This window comes from Fusarium odoratissimum (genome assembly GCF_000260195.1).
Source record: "Fusarium odoratissimum NRRL 54006 unplaced genomic scaffold supercont1.8, whole genome shotgun sequence".
Classification (NCBI taxonomy): Eukaryota; Fungi; Ascomycota; class Sordariomycetes; order Hypocreales; family Nectriaceae; genus Fusarium; species Fusarium odoratissimum.
The window spans coordinates 989,089-1,007,969 of record NW_022158694.1 but is presented as its reverse complement, the minus strand read 5'-3'; the positions used below and the strand labels follow the sequence as shown (position 1 = coordinate 1,007,969).

Genomic DNA, 18,881 nt, shown 5'->3' with positions numbered 1-18,881 from the left:
AAAAAAAAAAAAAAAAAAAAAAAAAAGCCTTGGTGTTTGCCCATTTCATTTTCGTAAGTCCCCCACCCGCCCTCGGCTTTGAGCGATGCACCAAAGTCTGCAATGCATCAAATGTTCCTAACCCCCCATGTCGACAAGACCCTTTGACCTTACGCATCAACCAATCATAATCATCAGCCGGCGTTCGCTTGCCGGGAAATGGTTGAAACACAGCCTCCCGGTGGAACAAATACGGTTTAGCGCCCGATTGGATCTCGACGCCGCCGTGACTCTTCCCGGGTGATGCTCCGCCGGGAGGCTTGGGCTAAGAGTGCGGTGTAAGTCAACAAGATAGACAGACAAAGGGGTGAAAAAGGTCTAGATTGAATATGACGACAGTGGTCTTGAGGCACGAAAGAAACACCCTAATTAGTTATCCCTGCTTTTACAAGTTGGACGAGCTGTATAATGCGTTGGAAAATGCAGTCATCCTGTAAGTGTCGTACTGTATATGCAGCTTGAACCAATCCAATGTGTTGGCTCGTTTTGCTCACAGAAAAGAGGCAACCGAGCACAGGAGGGTCAGCGGGTCAGCCTCCAATTGCCTTACCAAAGATCTTTGAAGTGAACAAAGATTATTGGTGTTTGTGGTTAACGGTTGGATGGATCCATAAAGCTCTCATGAACTTCATGAGAACTATCTTCTGAAGCCTCTAATGACAGCATAGCATGTTTAGACAGTTTATGAGAATTTCACAACATTGCCCACTGAAGAAGAAGAATAAATAAATAATTCAAAGACTGGTTAATACTGTTTCCCCTGTGTCAAAGAGTCTTCAGAAACTGTATCATTGATTCTAAAAGATTCATGGAGCAAAAAACGGATCTGCTGCCTAACGATGATGCTGTGATGCCTAGTTTTCACGCGACAATCATTATCTTGTCTAATAGGAACCGCCAATCTCTACCCCACACGAAAAACCGCTTTTCCACTTGTGTCACGGCGTGGAGAATTGATCCCAGTTGGTTTACGCGGGCTGTGACTCAAGTGGCTCAATTCGTGAGCTGTAAGGCTGATGGCGCGCCCTTAGAGGGTGTGGATGCCTCTTTCTCTAGTACACACCAGTATCACGTTTCGTGCATGCAAACTTGACGCTTATAAAACCTTTCGTCACCTCTCTCACTTCAACTTTCCCTCTCACATAACTCACCTCCATCATCTCTAGCTATATTCAGCATAGACCTCAACTATCCTTCTCTGCAAGGAGAGACCTCCGTTCTCAGCAACAACAAGACTTGTGTGAGTTTAGGATAAGCCGAGAAAGCCCTTTGATTAGGTATTCCTGACATCCTTACTTTAGGTCCGGAGATTTCTTGCTCTCTGTGGACTTGTCATACACTCTTTACAGCATTCTTCGACGTACGTTAGCATGATAGGACCATTTGCGTTCCTGCAGACCATCTCCCACGCCCGAAGCATGGAGACCCTCAACACAACTGGCGAGGCCGCTGGTCTCCCAAATGCGCCCCCTTCACAGTTTGCCATCTTGGACTTTCTATTCCCTGGCTTTTCCACCTTTTCAAGTATCGTCCATGCTTATCTCGGTATCGACCTTAACCTCTACATCCCCCTCCTCCTGGTTATCTCCGGTATCATGTTTGCCTGGAACTATATCACTGAGTATTCGTGGAGCATCATCGGCCAGCATCTTATGTCTGCTGTACGTATCCGTACCGATGATGAGATCTACAACATAGTGATGGCCTGGGTGGCAAACCAACGATTCGCCCAAGGTTCTCGACGTTTCATGGTCAACACAAACATCAACTCTAGGAGTTGGTTCTTGTTTCGATGGGATGACGACGACAATGAAGAGGAAGACTCTGGCTCAACCAAGAAGCCCCTCCAGTATACCCCTTCGGTCGGTTCTCACTTTTTCTGGTACAAGGGCCATGTCCTTCTCTTCGAGCGCCATGAGAACCGGGAGCGCTCTGGGTTTCTCACCTCGAGCGAGCGAGAGGAGCTGTCCATCTCTTGCTTCGGCCGCAACCCCCGTATCATCAAGGAGCTCCTTGTCGACGCTCGTGAACAGTATTTGAAGAAAGACGAGAAGAAGACCATCATTTACCGTGGTTCCCTTGGCCAAAATGGTGGCGATCCTACATGGCAACGATGCATGAGTCGAGCCAGTCGCCCCATTTCCACGGTTATCCTCAACGAAAAGGTCAAGCAAGACGTGATTGCAGACGTGACCGACTACCTCGACCCCAACACCCGTCGCTGGTACTCCAACCGCGGTATCCCTTACCGCCGTGGTTACCTTCTTTACGGCCCACCTGGAACCGGAAAGAGTTCGCTTAGTCTGGCCCTGGCTGGGTTCTTTCGCATGCGAATCTATATGGTCAGTCTAAGCTCTACCATGGCCAGTGAGGAGAACCTGGCAACCCTCTTTGCCGAGCTCCCTCGCCGTTGTGTGGTACTTCTGGAGGATATTGACACTGCTGGTCTCACTCACACTCGTGAGGATACAAAGGGTGAAAACACAGAGGAGGCAGTTGTCCCCGTCACCACCGCACCCGCCAAGCCTGGTCTCCCCCCTACTACAGCACCTGCGCTCCCCGGTCGACTTTCACTATCTGGACTTCTCAATATTCTCGATGGTGTTGCCTCTCAAGAAGGACGCGTCCTTATCATGACCACCAATCATCTTGAGAAGCTGGACAAGGCTCTTATCCGCCCTGGCCGTGTCGATATGATTGTCGAATTCGGTCGTGCCGACGCTGATATGAGTGCCTCTATCTTCCGTGCCATCTACGCCCCTTATGAGGGAGAGGGCGCGCCTGGAAAGGATGTGGAAATCCTGGAACCCGAGGAGGCTCAGAAGCAGGCTGCATTGACTGAGAAGACCCGTCAGGAGACCATGGAGCGAGTTAATGTTCTTGCTGATAAGTTCGCTACCAAGATGCCCGAGCTCGAATTCAGCCCTGCCGAAATCCAAGGATTGCTTCTGAAGCACAAGCGCAACCCTGAGGCCGCCATTGACGCTGTTGATGAGTGGGTGGTTGAAACTCGCAAGGAGAAGAAGCAAAAGGAAATTGAGGATGCAGAGAAGCGACGCAAGGAGGAGCAGGAGGCCCGCAAGGCGGAAGCTAAGAAGAAGCGTAAGGAGGAACGAGCAAAGGCGAAGAAGGCCAAGGCCAAGGCCAAGCGAAAGAGCAACGGCGAGAGCTCTGGTTCCGACTCTTCTGATTCTGATACCGAATCCGAGACTGAAAACCGCACCAACGAGAAGAAGGATGAAAAGAAGGACGACAAGAAGGACACGGAGAAATCTGAAGACAAGCCCAAGGAAGCTGAGGAAGAGAAGAAACTGGAGGTTCCAGATGAGGAAGCAAGTAAGTCCAAGGGAACTTCTGATTCCGGATACGATACCCCCAATACTGCTTCGTAATCATTTGCATAAATGGGAGAGTCTGATAGAGAATGCATACAGCGGCGTTGGATGGAAGTTTTCTGTATCTGTCAACTTAAGAGATTGATCATCTTCAATAGCGTCAGCGTCACTTTTTTAAAATACACTTAATAGTCATACTGCAGTTTGTCAAGTCTTTCCTTTTTCACAGTGACTCGTATATCACAAAAGTTTGCACAATGATAGTCCATCCTGTGAGCTATGCAACTTTCATCAAATCTTAGTCAACGACTTTTGCGGAGAGTTCCGTGTACTTCAATCTGTCTCCGTTATCACCTCCATATGAAGGAAACATCAGCTGAGCGAACACGAGAGCGACAGGCATTCTCACCCCGGCAAAAGATTCGAGATCGATGTCGCTGAACCAATACGTCATGCCAGGGGCAGGATCTGGGGTCGTTTAGATCCTTCCGGGGTTGCTTGGACCAAGAGATAAGGAGTAATTGAGAAGAGGAAGAAGATGAAGGCTGTCTAACTTCTGGAACCAAGAGTGACCGAACAACACGAACCATGTTGAACGGTCGAATTCGCAAAAGGATCCAAGTGTCTCAAGATGCCACTAGTAACGTGCCGTTGCGATGGACCTTTACCCATGCAGGTCCCTGCGATGATGCACAAAAGGGATGCGATGCGGCTTACAAGGCTAGGAGGCTAGGTAGCTTTGAGAATGATCGACCCGAATAAGAGAGCGCAATCCGAAGACGGGTGGCACATTTACTGTAATCATTCTTCAGCTTCTCATGGATTCCTTTGAAACATCATAATGCATATGTTGAAAATCCTTCCATGAGGCGTCAGAGGGCGATAGTTTTGCCATCCCCACGGCCCATGTCCCAAAGGTACGTAGACGCTAGGTGGATACCATCCAGGTTCCACGACAACCGACCCCATCCGAAAATCTTGAGCGATAATCAATCAGGCCTGATGGTAGTGCTGAGATGTAGGAATCTGCATGTTGATTATCTTAGGCCGAATAGCGGCGGACTTGGACACAAAAGTGTGCCAAAGTCTTGGAGGCTAGCTGTATCAGACTTAGGACGGCGGTTTTGACCCACGCCGAAGAACGGAATGCGGCGGATCTTATGCTGAGCGATTGATAATGAAGTACGAGTTGACGTCGTCACAAGCCAGGGATTGTATGATGAAGAAAGTTGCACATGAGGGACAAACCGGAACATGACGCTAAAGACGGGGCACTGCGTGGGACGCAGTCGATAAATTTCTCATGGCCATAAGCGTAAGTACTCTCCGAGGGACTGTAGATATCAGAAAGTTAGTTGTTGGCGAGAGTCCTGGTCAAAGCCGAGAGGTATGAAGGAGATCAAGAAATTGCTATTAGAGGGTACTAGAAGACAAGGCGTGGTAGATAGAATCAGTCTGAAGTTGGTTATCGAAACCACATCATGACCGCCTCATTTAGGATATCCTGCGTGGAGGAGTAAAACTACTAGTCACAGATGGGGTATACTTGCAAGAAGAAAACACTAAGCCATCCATCCACGCAATTGAGAACGCAAACGGCAGATGGACCCGAAGAACATGAGCACTGAGAGAGTGGGACAAATTGAGCGATTCCAGCGAAGTCGTTAAAAGTTCGACCCATGTAGCTGTGCATAGTCCAATGATATGGATAGTTCTAGTGCTGACATTGTTGTCTCATAATAATACGATGATATGCAAGACATGATAGACATCGAGAGTCTTGATAGTGTTGTATTGTGTAAATCGAATGCATGGGTGAAGAAGTTGAAGAATATCAAAGCTGTTGATGGGATGAAATGGAACTGTCCAAAAAGGGTAAGCGTGGTGGTGCGGGATTAGAAGCGATGATACGCTGTTGTCCCCTGCTAATTAGCGGGTAGTCCCTGGAAAAAGACGGGTTCTAGGCCACAGCCTCCCGTTTGTGTCTGGTGGAGTTGGAGGTTCGCAGCACCTCAAGAGTGAGCACCTCATCGCAGACATGGACAAGTAATTCCATTGGCCCTGACAAAAACCGGTTTCCTACTGTTATAGATCATGCCCCGACGTCTTACTAAGAAAGGGTGCAAGCCCTTTTCTGAGAGAGTCCTAACAAAGAATTTATTTTCGGAAAGTTACTCTAAAGGGTAGGTAGTGCAGATCAGCTACTGAACTGGGTAGGGTTCCTCGAAACATTGTTTAAACGCCAACAAGCGAAGAGGCCTGCCTACTGTAACTGTACCACAGACCACGCTCTCAACAATTGCTTTGAAAGCCATTAGACGAGCACACGGATTTTATGCCACTGCCCGTTAGAAATACTGGGTATTGAAGGATCGCCCTTGAACTAATTACAGGGGGGTTAATTACCGGATATCAAGCCTTACCAGAAACCCAGGTTCATCATCTACCACTAGCGACTATGTGCTGTCGTGTTCGTGTTTCCAGCAGCTACCGCTACCGCTACCGCAGGCACTCAATTATACCCGTCTAAGTCCCACCAACCAGCAACTAATCCACACCATCCCATCACACACAACAAGACAAGCCCGAATAGGACCGCTGTCAAGCACACCAGGTACGTCTTGGCCCGGCACCCACCGGTTGAGGCTTGCCCCTGGCAGGAGGCGACATGTGCTGCAGAAGCCAGGAGCGGGAAGAGGAGGAAACAAAAAATTCTCGGTTGCTGGAGAGTTGTAGTGAGGCCATGACTTGTTTGTTGACATGATCTCGAGTCATATCACGGTATAGCTCGGTGTTACTATCAGAGGGAGAATTGTCTATTGATCTAGAAGTATAGGTGATAACTAAACAATATACAATTATGAGTATTGTTGTTTGACGCCCAAGCTTCTTAACAAGTTGGTTGTCGTCCATCATGGCCATGATCCAAGGACCCATGACCTTAACTCGGGGTCTACAAGTACCTCAAAAATCATATGCAGCCAATCCAATTACACGATAGGCCAACAGTGCAGCGTCTATCCAGTGGAAAAAGGCAAAGGGCGGTGAAAAACTTGATACCTCTGAATCTAACTAACCCGCCCAACAAGTGAAGGTCACTCGTTTCACCCCGCCGCGGCCACTTACTCACTGAAATCACACCCCGTCTACCTTAGATTTGGAGATCCAATCTCAGTCCATCTCAACCTAACAAGCACCAAGACCACCTACACTCCTACAGAGACTCTACTGCTTGTCCCTGAACCCGCAATCTCGCGCTCTCTTCCGGGTCCCCCCTTCCCTTCCCTTGTCGTCGTCTTATTATAAGATATCTCCACATCCTCTTCTTCTCTCTCGACTTCTCTTCCATCTCTTCTTCTCTTTGTCTTCCTCTTCTTCTTCCCCCACCAACCGTCTCTTTCTCTCCCCAAATCTTTCATCATGTCTCGTCCTCAGAACATTGGCATCAAGGCCATTGAGCTTTATGTCCCTAGCCAGGTAAGCTGAGATATTCCCTCTGCGATTGTTCGCTATCATCACACAATCTTCAATGCCCTCATGCTCTCCTGTTTCTGCTGGGAACTGTTGTCGTTGAATATTGCCCCTCACCAAACTTTTTGGATGGGACAAAAAAAGTCCCTGCGTTATTACTCTCGTGTTCGGGTTCTGGTCGTGTGCCCCTCCATTTCAGATTGTGCCCCTCTATCCCAACACTTGAACGAACGCCTCTCTGATGACACCAAGCTAACCACAATTTTATTTGCTCTTTAGTATGTTGATCAGGTTGAGCTCGAGAAGTTCGATGGCGTTAGTGCCGGAAAGTACACTATTGGTCTTGGCCAGACCAAGATGAGCTTCTGCGACGACCGTGAGGGTAAGTTTCCCCAATTCTTCACCGTCCCCTGAAAGGACGATCTTAGCGCAATGCGCCTATCCTCACCGCGTCCTGGGAAAATCTCATGATGGCATTGGATCACCGCTAATATGCGATTTCTGCAGACATCTACTCTTTCGCCCTTACTGCTACCTCCAAGCTCCTTAAGAACTACAACATCGACCCCAACTCGATTGGTTACCTCGAGGTCGGTACCGAGACTCTTCTCGACAAGTCCAAGTCCGTCAAGAGTGTTCTTATGCAGCTTTTTGGCGACAACACCAACATCGAGGGTGTCGACACTATCAATGCTTGCTACGGTGGTACCAACGCTGTTTTCAACGCCATCAACTGGGTTGAGTCTTCCGCTTGGGACGGTCGCGATGCTATCGTTGTTGCCGGTGATATTGCTCTCTACGCCAAGGGCAACGCTCGCCCCACTGGTGGTGCTGGTGCCGTCGCTCTCCTGATCGGCCCCAACGCCCCCATTGTTGCCGAGCCCGGTCTGCGTGGTACCTACATGCAGCACGCCTACGATTTCTACAAGCCCGACCTTACCAGCGAGTACCCCTATGTTGATGGCCACTACTCCGTCAACTGCTACACCAAGGCCCTCGATGCCGCTTACCGCGCTTACTGCAAGCGTGAGGCCAAGCAGGCTACTAACGGCACCAACGGTGCTTCCAACGGTGACGACTCTACCAAGACCAGCCTCGACCGCTTCGACTACCTTGCTTTCCACTCCCCTACCTGCAAGCTTGTCCAGAAGTCTTACGCTCGTCTCCTCTACCACGACTACCTCGCCAATGCCGACTCTCCTGCTTTCGCCGAGGTCGCTCCTGAGCTCCGTGACATGGACTACGAGAAGTCCTTGACCGACAAGGTTGTTGAGAAGACCTTCATGGCCCTCACCAAGAAGCGTTTCCAGGAGCGTGTCAACCCCTCTATCCAGGTCGCCACCAACTGCGGTAACATGTACTGTGGCAGTGTCTGGGGTGGTCTTGCCAGTTTGATCAGCGTTGTCGACAACAAGGCTCTTGAGGGCAAGCGAATTGGTCTCTTCAGCTACGGATCTGGTCTTGCTGCCAGTTTCCTGTCTTTCCGCATCAACGGCAGCGTTGAGAAGATCTCCAGCGTCCTCAGCATCCCTACCCGTCTTGAGGCCCGCCGCGCTGTCCCCCCTGAGACTTACGATGAGATGTGCAACCTCCGAAAGCAGGCCCATCTCCAGAAGGACTACACTCCCAAGGGTGACGCCTCTACCATCGCCCCTGGTACTTACTACCTTACCAAGGTCGACGACATGTTCAAGCGCGAGTACGCTATCAAGGAGTAAAAGATCATCCTTTGAAGATCTAAAGAATCCTTGCTCGAACAACTTTTTATACGAGACATTTTTCGCTTCTAGACTTGGTTCCATTACAGCTATGGACCGGGCAGTAAGCATATCATGAACATGATGACTTCAATGGGAGCAAACTTAGACGCACAGGGAAGAAGAATACAGCGGATGATGATAGAAGCGCAATTCGCGCAGTGGAGATTGACATCAAGGTCCTCTAATTGAGCTAATAATGATGGGCATTATGGCTTGTGGAAGTACTGGGCTCCGTCTCTCCTGGGAGATTTACGAGGAAGTTTGTCAAGGCCCGTACCATATAGACCTGGTCATTTGGCGCTTAGAAGAGTTTACGATACTTGGAATATAAAAAAAAGTATTTCAATCGATTAGGTTTTCTCTAGCTTGTGTCTATTCTTCTATCAGCCACTGTGTGGTTGTCAGTATATGTGACATCTAAGAACATGGCCTTCCAAGCCATGTTCAGATACTTTTACAACTATCTTCTATTCGTACATAACATAAATAGGGGTATTCGTCTATTTCTCCTCCTTGAACTTCCACTCTCCGTGTCGGTGGAGCATGTAGTCCTTGCTCTGAATGCCCTTCCAGATACCATACAGGCCGCCCAGCGGGGGCTTGCTCTTGAGAGATCGCTTCCACTTCTGTCGTTCTTCCTTTCGCGCTTCAACATCAACCTTGACCTTGTCATGAACAGTAGGAAGTGTCTCGGCGTGATATTTCTTTCGCAGAGCTTCATACCATTGTTGATCGTAGAGCTTCCAGAACTCCTCTTCGTTGTAATAAGTATGAGCATAGAGCCACTTGAGACCTCCAAGCTCAACAAGCTTATCTTCAAGCGCGCGGTTCTTGGCGACAAATTCATCTGGGTCAGAAGGTCCCCAGCCCCAGAGACCAATGTTCAGCGATGGTGGAGTGGTCACAGTTCCGTCAGCGGTAGTTGTGGTCTCGCCAGTGTGAGGATGAAAAGTCGGAGGAGGTGTCTGCTTTAACGGGCAGAGCCAGAGGGGCCAGATGTTGAAGTTCTCAGCAGTGTAGTCGACAAAGGTCTCAGCAGTCTTGTAAGGCAGGCCCAGATCCTGGACGATGAAACGAGCAGACTCGCCGCTACCGTGAAGAGCGCGGTACAGCATGCGAGTATGGAGGAAATCATCGAGGAACCAGCGGAAGAATTTTGTGAAAGGAACACCCTTGAAGTAAGTGAAAGCAGCGGCGCCAACCCAGAAACCACCGCGGTCATAGCGGAAGAAGTACTCAGCGAGAGGGATGTAATCAACAGGAGAGGAAGAGGCAGATTCGGCGGAGACAGTAGGGCCAGCGGAGGGAACGTTGCGAGTGCGGTCTTGGACATGGAGGTAATACCAGGGATCCCATGCACCACTGAAGGTCTGGGGCTTGATATCGGCAGGCTTGTCATCAGTCAGGGTACCAGTAACAACAACGCCGTGGTCCTTGGAGAAGAGGATGCCATCGACATAGTCATTGGAAGGGTTCTCGGTCTCGGCGCGGATACGAGCAACAGCTTCAGCAACACTGCTCGTACGATGATAGGTCGTCTTGACAAACTTCTTAGCTTCTTGAAGTTGAAGCTCAAGAAGCGTTGTCATGCCCAAAGAGCCAACAGCTCCAGCAGCACCACGGAACAAGTCAGCGTTCTCCTCTCGCGATGCTCGGACAACCTCTCCATTTCCAAGAATCATCTCAGCCCAATTGACAGTATCATTGAAGAATCCGTGCTTAAACGAGGAACTCTCGCCAGCTGTGCCTGCAAACCCTCCTCCAGCCGTGATACCAGGAAACTCCATAACAACAGGCGGTACAAGGCCATGCTTCAGCGTCGACTCAACAAGTTTATCCATTGGAACATTGGGCTCGACGAGAGCAGTGCGAGTCGCACGATCGACCTGGAGGACATTTCGAAGGGCACTGATATCGACGACGGGTTTGCCTGTCTGCTGAGGCCGTGTGCTATTCGTGCTGCCGTGGAAGATGCGATATGGCTCACGACGCTCGAAGAAGCCGCGGACGGCTGATGCGATGGTTGTCACAGCCTGCTTGTGGCGCTCCATTGCTGGGGAAGGGGACCCGGGTTCTGAGTCTGGAGGTGGCTTGTTTTGCTCTTGAGGTGAAGCGATCAGCGACATTTGAGATAAAAGTTTGGTGGGTCTTCCCGTGCGGGCCGGTCTCGGGGATCGGAAGCGGTGGAGGCGGAGCCGGAATTGATAATGGGATTGTTTTTAAAAAGAAGCAATTGATGATTACATGGAAGAATTATTGTTTTGGTTTATAGGGCTCGTGGTACGTAACGTGGGTGATGATCCTATAAGTCTTGGCTTATAGGTTCCGAGGGTGCCGGTCTTTAAGGTTTCAGTTGCTGGGCAGCTCATGTAAGTCCGACATCGATATGTCAAAGCGGCACTACTTAAACTAGGATCTCACCAGATAAAAGTGAATATATCATCATTGAAATTGTAATTTCTGCTATCGAGAAGAGCAATTGACGATATGTAAGTATATTCCTAGCGCCTAGCTGTCAAACAGTATCCTGTATGTATCCAATCCCATTACATGCCCAATTGTGTTTTAAAGCGTCGTCAAGTAAAGCCACCATTTACAGCTTAGCTACTGGTGTCTCCAAAATGCGATCTTCTAACCCTGTCTTCTGTAAGACCCTCTTTTGGATATCCTCTTCTGAAGCATCACTCAGCTGGTCAAACATCAATGGCACCTCTTCGCATGTTTTCGCCCTTATCATGACAGCACTCGACTCGATGCTATCGGGGTCTTCCACTACCGCACGTATGAATGATGCCCAGCCGTTGTAGCACCGTGGCGTTGCAGGAGCGTTACGCAGCATCATAGCGAAGCAGTGCGGCATACCTTCGTACTCCTCGAACACCACTCGCACACCATCAGCCTCGAGTTTGCGAGCAAGAAACTTGTCCTCATATGCGAGAATCTCCCATCCTGTGCAAAGGTAAATAGGCGGCGCCCCTTTCCAGCTGCGTGCCATGACGAGAGATGCAAGAGGGTGAGCAGCGAGGTCGTCGGCAATGTACATGTTGCGTCGTGGTGGATTAGCTGGCCAGGCCTCACACGGAGGGACTGTCCGCTTTTCGATGGCCTCCGGCTTGGGAAGATAATCACATGGCGTTGGTGTTGACATCTCCCATGTTGGGGAGCTTTGTGTAATGTCAAGCCATGGAGAGTTGAGTGCTACGCCAGCTGGCATGGGAACCTGACGCAACTCGCCGTGCCACAGAATTGGAGAGTCATGTCTGCGGAGCTCGAGGATGAGTTGGAGTAACGACAGTGAAAGATTGCCGCCAGCGCTATAAACTCCTATGTTAGTACTTGTGACACACTCAACTTAGACTCGAGACATACCTGTCACCAGCAATCACAATATGCTCCGGTTGCACAGGGTCATGATAAGCATCCGGAGGTGGATACAGAAGCGTGAAGTAAGACACAAAAGCGTCAAGCAACGCCGCAGGGAATGGATGTTGCGGCGCAAGTCGATAGCGCACCGAGTAACACCGACCCCCAGTCAACTGCGCCAGCTTTTTCGTTGTAGGACGATGTGTTGCTGGGTCACAGAGATAGTAAGCGCCGCCGTGCAAGTACAAGACTGTTGTTGGCTTCTTGCACTCTTGCATCATGCCGTGATACCTCTCCCGCTCCGACAGGTCAGGCAACGGAGCGCCACGGGCTACACCGCTCCGGTAGCCGGTCCACTCGGCCTCAACATCAACGAGATCGGGAACGGGGACTCGGCAGGTGGAGCCTCCGAGGTGTTCGAGTGTGCTGATGAGGGCATCGCGGATTGATGTCTCTGGAGGTTGTGGTGTGGCATATTTGCTAACCCAGATGTGCCCCTTGATGCCAGAGTCACGGAGTGTAAGTCGTTGAATAGATGATATACTACGGGGAGCTTTTGGTGTGAGAACAACGCGAAGGCAGGCGATGATGATGGCGCTTCGCAGGTCGAGATATTTGGATGAGTCGGAGAGGTTGAGGATGTGTGCTAGGCCCTGGCGGACGATGAGAGGGAGTAATGGAACAACTGTCCGAACGGTCTCAAGAGTTGCTGAGTCCATGGTGGTATGAATGTCAAAATTATGTAGAGTGGAGGATTGTCGCTGAAGTTAGAGTTGTTGATGTGAGTGTGATGTAAGTGATTTAAAAGCAAAGACGAAGTGATCAAGACAACAGATGGGCATGGGACAAGTCAAGGAAGGGGTCGAACTGATATAATCAGAACAACAGAGACTTGCCTGATTGAGACCCAAGTCATAAAGGTATGGGTAATAGGTTAGAGGGAGGGGTAGTAGAAGAGAAGACCAGCTGAGGCAGTTGAAGAGATGTGGTACAGCGGCATCTAACTAAACAAAGAGTTAGGAACCCCCAGGATCCAATTTCAATGATCTCCCTCGAACAGAGTCCAATCAGGGGCTGTCTCTTCCGTTTGGAATCGCGTCAAAGTCCTTGTCCGGAATGGCGGTCTTAGAGATCCATGACACGTCTTGCTTTGCCACTTGTAAGTGTAAGTGGGCTTTTAGGTGTGGTTACCTAGGGCCAGCGTGAACTCTCTGGCAGCTGAAGGGTCGATATTTAGGTCGTGACAAGTTGTTCCTTTTCACTTTTCACAGTCAAATCACAAAGAAATCAGAGTGTGATCAGTTGAAGTGATGCGTTGGTTCAACAAAATGAGCCTCGGCACACGGAATTAGTTCACAACCTTCAAGTGACGTCTACATGGAGTTGCAACCAGCGCTTCTGACATGAATCAGATCCCTCGGCAACAGAATCAGAGTTATATTGCGGGGATTGGCTAGTGAATCTAACAAGACGAATTCTTTTTGCATTCATTTGATACTGGACTACTTTGAGATGAAAGCCTTCAACGGTCAATGCGTTGGTCGAGTGTGGGTTATGAGACTTGTAGGCTCAACCCCAAAATGGTAATTCTTGCGGGAAGCGTCAAGGTTGAGTGCATGCGCGATAGCAAGGGGATGCATGTAAGCGCACGCGAGGTGGGAAGAAGCAAACAACTAGGCGCGGAACTTCAAACAATATTGGTATTGGATCTTGCAGGCTTTTCTGGCCAAATCAATCATCTTGCACATCATAATATCTGTCAGGGTTCGGATTATTTTCGCTTGATTTAAAGAATTATCACAACAGGAATACAATTACAAGAGGGTCAGCCTAAACCAACCTACCTACAAAGATGAATAGTCTTATGGAGTTTGCGAATTCGGCTCAAATAAGTAATGTGGTAAAATTGACAATGGTGATATAACGCTACAATACCAAGCCATCCCGCCACGTAAACACCTCCATTCAACAGACCCGATTATTCCAAAACTATGGATGCATAAATATTGTACAATTATGGTCAAGTATACTCTTCGCTGTTTCAAGAGCTGGAGCTAGCGCCAGCCTTTGACTCGTCGGCCTTGACCTGAGTCGACGATGTATCATTCTGGTTAGCCATGGCCATCTGCCAAGCAGGGATAGACTTCTTGCCGGTCATGTTGGCGAGAGGGGAGGATGAACGGTTAAGTTGAGGAGCAGAGGGGAATGTAGGCTTGGGGACCTCTGCAGCAGGAGTGGTAGTAGCCGATTCAACTGTGGCCTTCTCTCCGTTGGTCTTAGCAGCGGGAGTCGAGGTAGAGGCAGCAGGAGAAGCTGCGCTGGAGCTTCCACTGGCACCGACAGTTCCGGCTGTGCCTCGCATATAGGTGTTCATGGTTGAAGAACCGGTGGTGCTGCTGGGGGTGGTCATGCGCTGAGATACCAATGTCTTGAGACTGGTGAGCTCAGTGTTGATCTCCTTCAGCCGGTTATCAGTCAGGCCCTTTTGGTTCTCGAGAGCCTTAGGAATCGCGTCCTTGAGAGACTGAACCTCGTCACGAATTCGGGTCGCATCGTCCTCCCGACGACGATTCGCAGCCTTGAGGTCGGTCATGACTGTCTCGAGGTCCGCGATCGCTGCGTCCAGCTTTTCGGTTCGCTCCTTTTCAGCATTCTTCAGACTCTCCGTATCCTTCGCAAGCTGCTCAACAAGCGTGAAAGCTCGGTCAAATTGGTCCTCGATCGATTTCTTGTCTTGTTCCAATTTCTCCGGTGTCGGAGGCGCGACCATTGGATATACGTAGCGCTGGTCGCATGTTAGCTTACATCATCAAAATCGCTACAATGACAAGCACGAACCTTGCCTAACTCATAGAGGCCATAAGAGACGCCTCCAACTACTGTGGCCATGATGAACCAGTCTCTCCAGTCCCTACGGGGAGGAGGTGGCGGCGGTTGCCAGGCATGCTGTGGATAGGGGGGATAGTATTGTTGACCAGGAGGAGGGCCGGCGGGAGCGCTGGGATAAGGCGCGTTGGGAGCTGGAGGTGCGCTACCACCTGTTCGTGCCAGCGCAACGTCAATTTCTTCTTGGGTCAGGTTCTTGCTTCGAAGGAATGAGATGCGATTCTCGACAGAGGATGACGCGACACTCGGGTCCTGGAGAACTGCGATGGGTTAGCCGGCGCATTTGTAATGGCTGTATCAGATTGAGCACTGACATTGGGTCTATTCAGGAGTTAGCATCTGCTGGTTATATTCCAATAGCTTTGGTGGCTGGGGGAGTAGGTCAACTTACTGCAGAGGATACGAGATCCTCGCGAATAGCCATGATTGATGTTTAGCCGTCAGACGGCTCTCACCACATAACCTGAGTCGCAATGGGAAGAAGTTGTAGAAGTAACTCCTGAAAAGACTTGAGCGATGATGATGGAAACGTTAAATGCATGTGCTAGTTCAGCTTGCGGAGGCCGGACCGTGGAGTTCAAGAACGTGGAGGCGTGGAGTCGGAAGCGTGACCGATCTGTACCGAGGCTTCTCCCAATTGACCTGCCGAGATACGTACCCCAAACGGTTCCCGTCTTTCTTTCCGTCAGTTTGAGGCTGCAGGCGCGATCACGTGTAATCTTAATTGAATATCCACTTTTGCCAACTCAACCGCTACTCCGCCAGAGACAACACAGAGATTATCGACCAATCAGGTTGAGCTGATGGTTTGTTTACTTTCCTCCCGAGCAACACTCTGCAACGCCTAATCTCCCCTACCCTACTCTCTTTACCTTGCTTTACGCCATTCTGCATTTTCACATCCCACTTTACATCAACACCATTATCACGACGACCCCTCCGCACATACAACAACTCACGATAGTCGCCTGCTTTGCGCATGCACCTCATTGCAGTCGCGTGTTTCCCCTTTCACTAGATCATGTCCCAAGATACGGGCCTTTGGAGCGTCCGTAGACCTAGAGAGGTACGAATACTGAATATCTTCTACCAGCTTTTGCGCCCAACTGGTAGACCGCCATTCTCGCGCATCGGCCTGAGCAATAATGATTCTAACCTGCAACATAGACCCTTGGTGGTATTAATGCAAACAGCGCCATTCCGCAGCCTGGTTCGACTATGAAGCGATCCAGCTCCAATATTGGCGGCAATTACCCTGGCAGTCATGTCCGTTCCATGTCGGGATCTAGGCAATCCCTTGCCATGTCGCGACCTAACCAGCCTTTGTTCCAACGCTCGTCATCCGGAACCAATCTTGCCGACCTTGGCCTTTCGTCGGTGAAGCGCTCTTCATTTGCTCCTAAAGCGTCGGCCTTTACACCAAATCCTACAACACGAGCTTCCACTGATGGCGATCGACGCAGCAGCGTGTACCGACCTCGTCAATCTACCGCTCCTCCAACGACGCACCAGAGTTTCTTTCAAACTACACCAGCCCCAGCTGGTGTACCCCGCGACCCGCGACCCCTGAAAGATCGATCTTTTCAAGCTCGTATTGGACAAGAAATTTTGGAATACATGGTTCAACACAACTTCGAAATGGAGATGAAGCATGTTCTTTCGCAAAATGTCCTCAAATCGCCGACGCAGAAGGACTTCAACTACATGTTCCAGTGGCTCTATCATCGTATAGACCCCAGCCATAAGTTCCAGAAGAATATCGACCAGGAAGTGCCTCCTCTACTCAAGCAGATGCGATACCCTTTCGAAAGAAGTATCACAAAGAGTCAGATTGCTGCTGTCGGAGGACAGAACTGGAGTACATTCCTTGGCCTTCTTCACTGGATGATGCAACTCGCACAGATGCTCGACGGCTATGTAAACTGCCAATACGATGAGGCTTGTATGGAGAGCGGCATTGACGTTAGTGGCGACCGCATCATCTTTGACTTCCTCAGCAATGGTTACCGGGATTGGTTGGCTATGGACGAGGATATGGGTGATGAGGAGGCTGAACGCGTTTTGGCCCCTCATGTTCAATCCATGGCAGCCGCCTTTGAGCGATCAAACTCCAAATACACATCAGAGCTCGAAATGCTAGAAGCTGAAAACGCACGACTTCTCAAGGAAATCGAGGATTTGGAAAAGTCAACACCCGACCCTGCAGTTCTCGATAACCACTTCAAGATTATGGAGGAGGATAAGATCAAGTTTGAGGAGTATAATGCCCTGGCGATGCAAAGGTCCGAGAAGTACGAGAGCCGGTCTCAAGTCCTTCAAGAAGAGCTCGACAAACTCATGGAAGAGCTTCAAGAGGCCGACGAGGAGCGACGAAGCCTACAAAAAGCTGTGGATGCCCAAGGAATCAGCATGCAGGATATTGACCGCATGACTGCAGAGCGGGAGCGATTGCAGCGCGGCATTGAGTCAGCTGGCCAACGACTGGAGGAAGTAAAGAAGAAGGTGACAGAGCGAGAGACTGAGGCGAGCCGAAAACTAGATGAATTGGAGCAAATGGTGGATCGATACAACACAATGGCGTATCAGATTGCACTAATCCCTTCGACGGCAGCCAACGCCAAGGGCAGGGAGTTTGAACTCCAGGTCATGGTGGCCGATAGCTCAGATTTCACTTCTACCAACTTGAAGGGATCATCAGGCCCATCATCTGCGGACCGTCTCCTTGTTGACGCCACCACTGGATACCAAGCAGGTCATATTCTCAACTTGGACCTTCGGGGACAAATCCGAAACAGCTTCCTATCGCTACGCAAGGAAATCTCAGATCGCCGAGCAGCGGCAATGGAAGAAATGATGAAGGATCACGATCTGCTTGATGGCATAAAGGAGGCCATCGAGGACAGGCGCAGTGAAGTGGAGGCACTCAATCACCGTGTTCGAGCAGCAGAAGAGGAGTATGAAAGAACGAAAGAGGTGTCGACAGCACAGAAGATGGCCTCTGACGCACATATTGAGAAGATGGAGAAAGAATTATCGCGTATGCGAGCTGGCTTGTCTGAGAACGTGCAAATTCTGGAGCAGCGTGAGATCAACACAACAATTGAGTAAGTGGACACACGCGCCTTTGATTAAAGTGACAAGTACTGACGGGGCGAACAGATACGAGCAACTTGTGCTTCAGGCCAACGCTCTCCGAGAAGAGCTTCACACTGAGATTGATAGAATGCTCAACGATGTCATCAAGTTCAAGATTCATGTCCAAAAGAACCTTGATGACTACGAGGGCTTTGTAGCAGACGAACTCGAGAAGGAGCTCGGTAGTGACGAGATGGGCGAGGAGACTCGACAGATGGATATGTGATGAGAGCTACGCATGAAGCAATCTTCTGAGACGCTTATGATGACGATTAATGTTTCGGGCGGCCTTCTGGTTTGTTTTATGGCGTTTGGCTTATAATCGGTCGACTGATGGATGAGTGAGAGCAGTTGGACACAATCTCGTCTGACTGGTCCTTGTCTAAAGTACACATGCTCCCTTTCTAGGGGATATGCTTTTGATGAGCGCGAGTTTAAGCATTATGACATGTTAGTAATGGTAGATACCTGGTGGTTTGCTTTGGTGTTTTTAGGAAAGATACCACGAGGCTATCTGATATAGCTGGCCTTGATTACGAAAACTCTAGTTACGAAAAAACGCGTAACGACGTTATTTCTCAATCATCAATGTTGCAATAATAAGCTGACGACAACGTGCGTAGCATGGCAAGCATGGGCACCACATGGCCGCGACAAGGATGGTCAGCACCTTGTCAGGGGGTTCCCGAAGATGTGAGCAGGGGTAGCTCCATGACTGCAATGATTCGTGAGTACTCCGTAGATATGACTCTTTTTCTCTGCAGGGTCGTATTATATCTTATGAGCTGTGATATTGGAGTGAACAATACGAAGTATAGTCAACGGGCAAGAAGCTCGTTAGAATAAGACCAGGATACAATAGAAGTCTTCTGTTGCATTCGGATTCGTTTAT

At 49.7% G+C, this 18,881-nt stretch overlaps 6 protein-coding genes across 8 annotated transcripts; 3 read left to right on the top strand and 3 right to left on the bottom strand.

The window, feature by feature from the left end:
* Positions 1-1,010: 1,010 nt before the first annotated feature.
* Positions 1,011-3,787, top strand: FOIG_06150 (mitochondrial chaperone BCS1). Its single transcript, XM_031205140.1, has 2 exons — positions 1,011-1,279; positions 1,341-3,787. The coding sequence occupies exon 2, from the start codon at positions 1,410-1,412 to the stop codon at positions 3,429-3,431; it is 2,022 nt and encodes a 673-aa protein (XP_031065389.1). The 5' UTR covers positions 1,011-1,279; positions 1,341-1,409; the 3' UTR covers positions 3,432-3,787.
* Positions 3,788-6,464: 2,677 nt separating this feature from the next.
* On the top strand, positions 6,465-10,927 carry FOIG_06149 (hydroxymethylglutaryl-CoA synthase). 3 transcript variants are annotated; one of them, XM_031205137.1, is made up of 3 exons: positions 6,465-6,851; positions 7,125-7,227; positions 7,353-10,927. In XM_031205137.1, exons 1-3 carry the CDS (start codon positions 6,795-6,797, stop codon positions 8,561-8,563), a joined length of 1,371 nt encoding a protein of 456 aa, XP_031065386.1. In that variant the 5' UTR covers positions 6,465-6,794; the 3' UTR covers positions 8,564-10,927. The 3 variants fall into 3 exon arrangements, with proteins under 3 accessions (XP_031065386.1, XP_031065388.1, XP_031065387.1); XM_031205139.1 differs by having other exon boundaries at positions 7,125-10,927; XM_031205138.1 differs by having other exon boundaries at positions 6,465-7,227.
* On the bottom strand, positions 8,926-10,932 carry FOIG_06148 (delta24-sterol reductase). Its single transcript, XM_031205136.1, has one exon. It carries the CDS (start codon positions 10,729-10,731, stop codon positions 9,106-9,108), a length of 1,626 nt encoding a protein of 541 aa, XP_031065385.1. The 5' UTR covers positions 10,732-10,932; the 3' UTR covers positions 8,926-9,105.
* Positions 10,933-11,048: 116 nt separating this feature from the next.
* On the bottom strand, positions 11,049-13,258 carry FOIG_06147 (uncharacterized protein). Its single transcript, XM_031205135.1, has 2 exons — positions 11,975-13,258; positions 11,049-11,919 (listed from the first exon to the last, which is right to left on the bottom strand). Exons 1-2 carry the CDS (start codon positions 12,685-12,687, stop codon positions 11,199-11,201), a joined length of 1,434 nt encoding a protein of 477 aa, XP_031065384.1. The 5' UTR covers positions 12,688-13,258; the 3' UTR covers positions 11,049-11,198.
* Positions 13,259-13,780: 522 nt separating this feature from the next.
* On the bottom strand, positions 13,781-15,497 carry FOIG_06146 (uncharacterized protein). The gene is made up of 4 exons (XM_031205134.1): positions 15,246-15,497; positions 15,169-15,175; positions 14,807-15,114; positions 13,781-14,753 (listed from the first exon to the last, which is right to left on the bottom strand). Exons 1-4 carry the CDS (start codon positions 15,276-15,278, stop codon positions 14,010-14,012), a joined length of 1,092 nt encoding a protein of 363 aa, XP_031065383.1. The 5' UTR covers positions 15,279-15,497; the 3' UTR covers positions 13,781-14,009.
* Positions 15,498-15,638: 141 nt separating this feature from the next.
* On the top strand, positions 15,639-18,598 carry FOIG_06145 (kinetochore protein NDC80). The gene is made up of 3 exons (XM_031205133.1): positions 15,639-15,920; positions 16,022-17,958; positions 18,014-18,598. The coding sequence occupies exons 1-3, from the start codon at positions 15,876-15,878 to the stop codon at positions 18,213-18,215; spliced, it is 2,184 nt and encodes a 727-aa protein (XP_031065382.1). The 5' UTR covers positions 15,639-15,875; the 3' UTR covers positions 18,216-18,598.
* The last annotated feature ends 283 nt before the right edge of the window (positions 18,599-18,881 follow it).

What these genes read in the sequence shown, in the direction of transcription:
- FOIG_06150 (XM_031205140.1), top strand. Translation starts at nt 1,410, where the DNA reads ATGATAGGACCATTTGCGTTCCTGCAGACCATCTCCCACGCCCGAAGC.
- FOIG_06149 (XM_031205137.1), top strand. Translation starts at nt 6,795, where the DNA reads ATGTCTCGTCCTCAGAACATTGGCATCAAGGCCATTGAGCTTTATGTC. An exon ending in AGCTTTATGTCCCTAGCCAG is followed by an intron (nt 6,852 to 7,124) that starts GTAAGCTGAGAT and finishes TTTGCTCTTTAG; the next exon opens with TATGTTGATCAGGTTGAGCT. An exon ending in CTTCTGCGACGACCGTGAGG is followed by an intron (nt 7,228 to 7,352) that starts GTAAGTTTCCCC and finishes CGATTTCTGCAG; the next exon opens with ACATCTACTCTTTCGCCCTT.
- FOIG_06148 (XM_031205136.1), bottom strand. Translation starts at nt 10,731, where the DNA reads ATGTCGCTGATCGCTTCACCTCAAGAGCAAAACAAGCCACCTCCAGAC.
- FOIG_06147 (XM_031205135.1), bottom strand. Translation starts at nt 12,687, where the DNA reads ATGGACTCAGCAACTCTTGAGACCGTTCGGACAGTTGTTCCATTACTC. An exon ending in ATTGTGATTGCTGGTGACAG is followed by an intron (nt 11,920 to 11,974) that starts GTATGTCTCGAG and finishes AGGAGTTTATAG; the next exon opens with CGCTGGCGGCAATCTTTCAC.
- FOIG_06146 (XM_031205134.1), bottom strand. Translation starts at nt 15,278, where the DNA reads ATGGCTATTCGCGAGGATCTCGTATCCTCTGCA. An exon ending in GCCTCTATGAGTTAGGCAAG is followed by an intron (nt 14,754 to 14,806) that starts GTTCGTGCTTGT and finishes ACATGCGACCAG; the next exon opens with CGCTACGTATATCCAATGGT.
- FOIG_06145 (XM_031205133.1), top strand. Translation starts at nt 15,876, where the DNA reads ATGTCCCAAGATACGGGCCTTTGGAGCGTCCGTAGACCTAGAGAG. An exon ending in GCGTCCGTAGACCTAGAGAG is followed by an intron (nt 15,921 to 16,021) that starts GTACGAATACTG and finishes CCTGCAACATAG; the next exon opens with ACCCTTGGTGGTATTAATGC. An exon ending in GAGATCAACACAACAATTGA is followed by an intron (nt 17,959 to 18,013) that starts GTAAGTGGACAC and finishes CGGGGCGAACAG; the next exon opens with ATACGAGCAACTTGTGCTTC.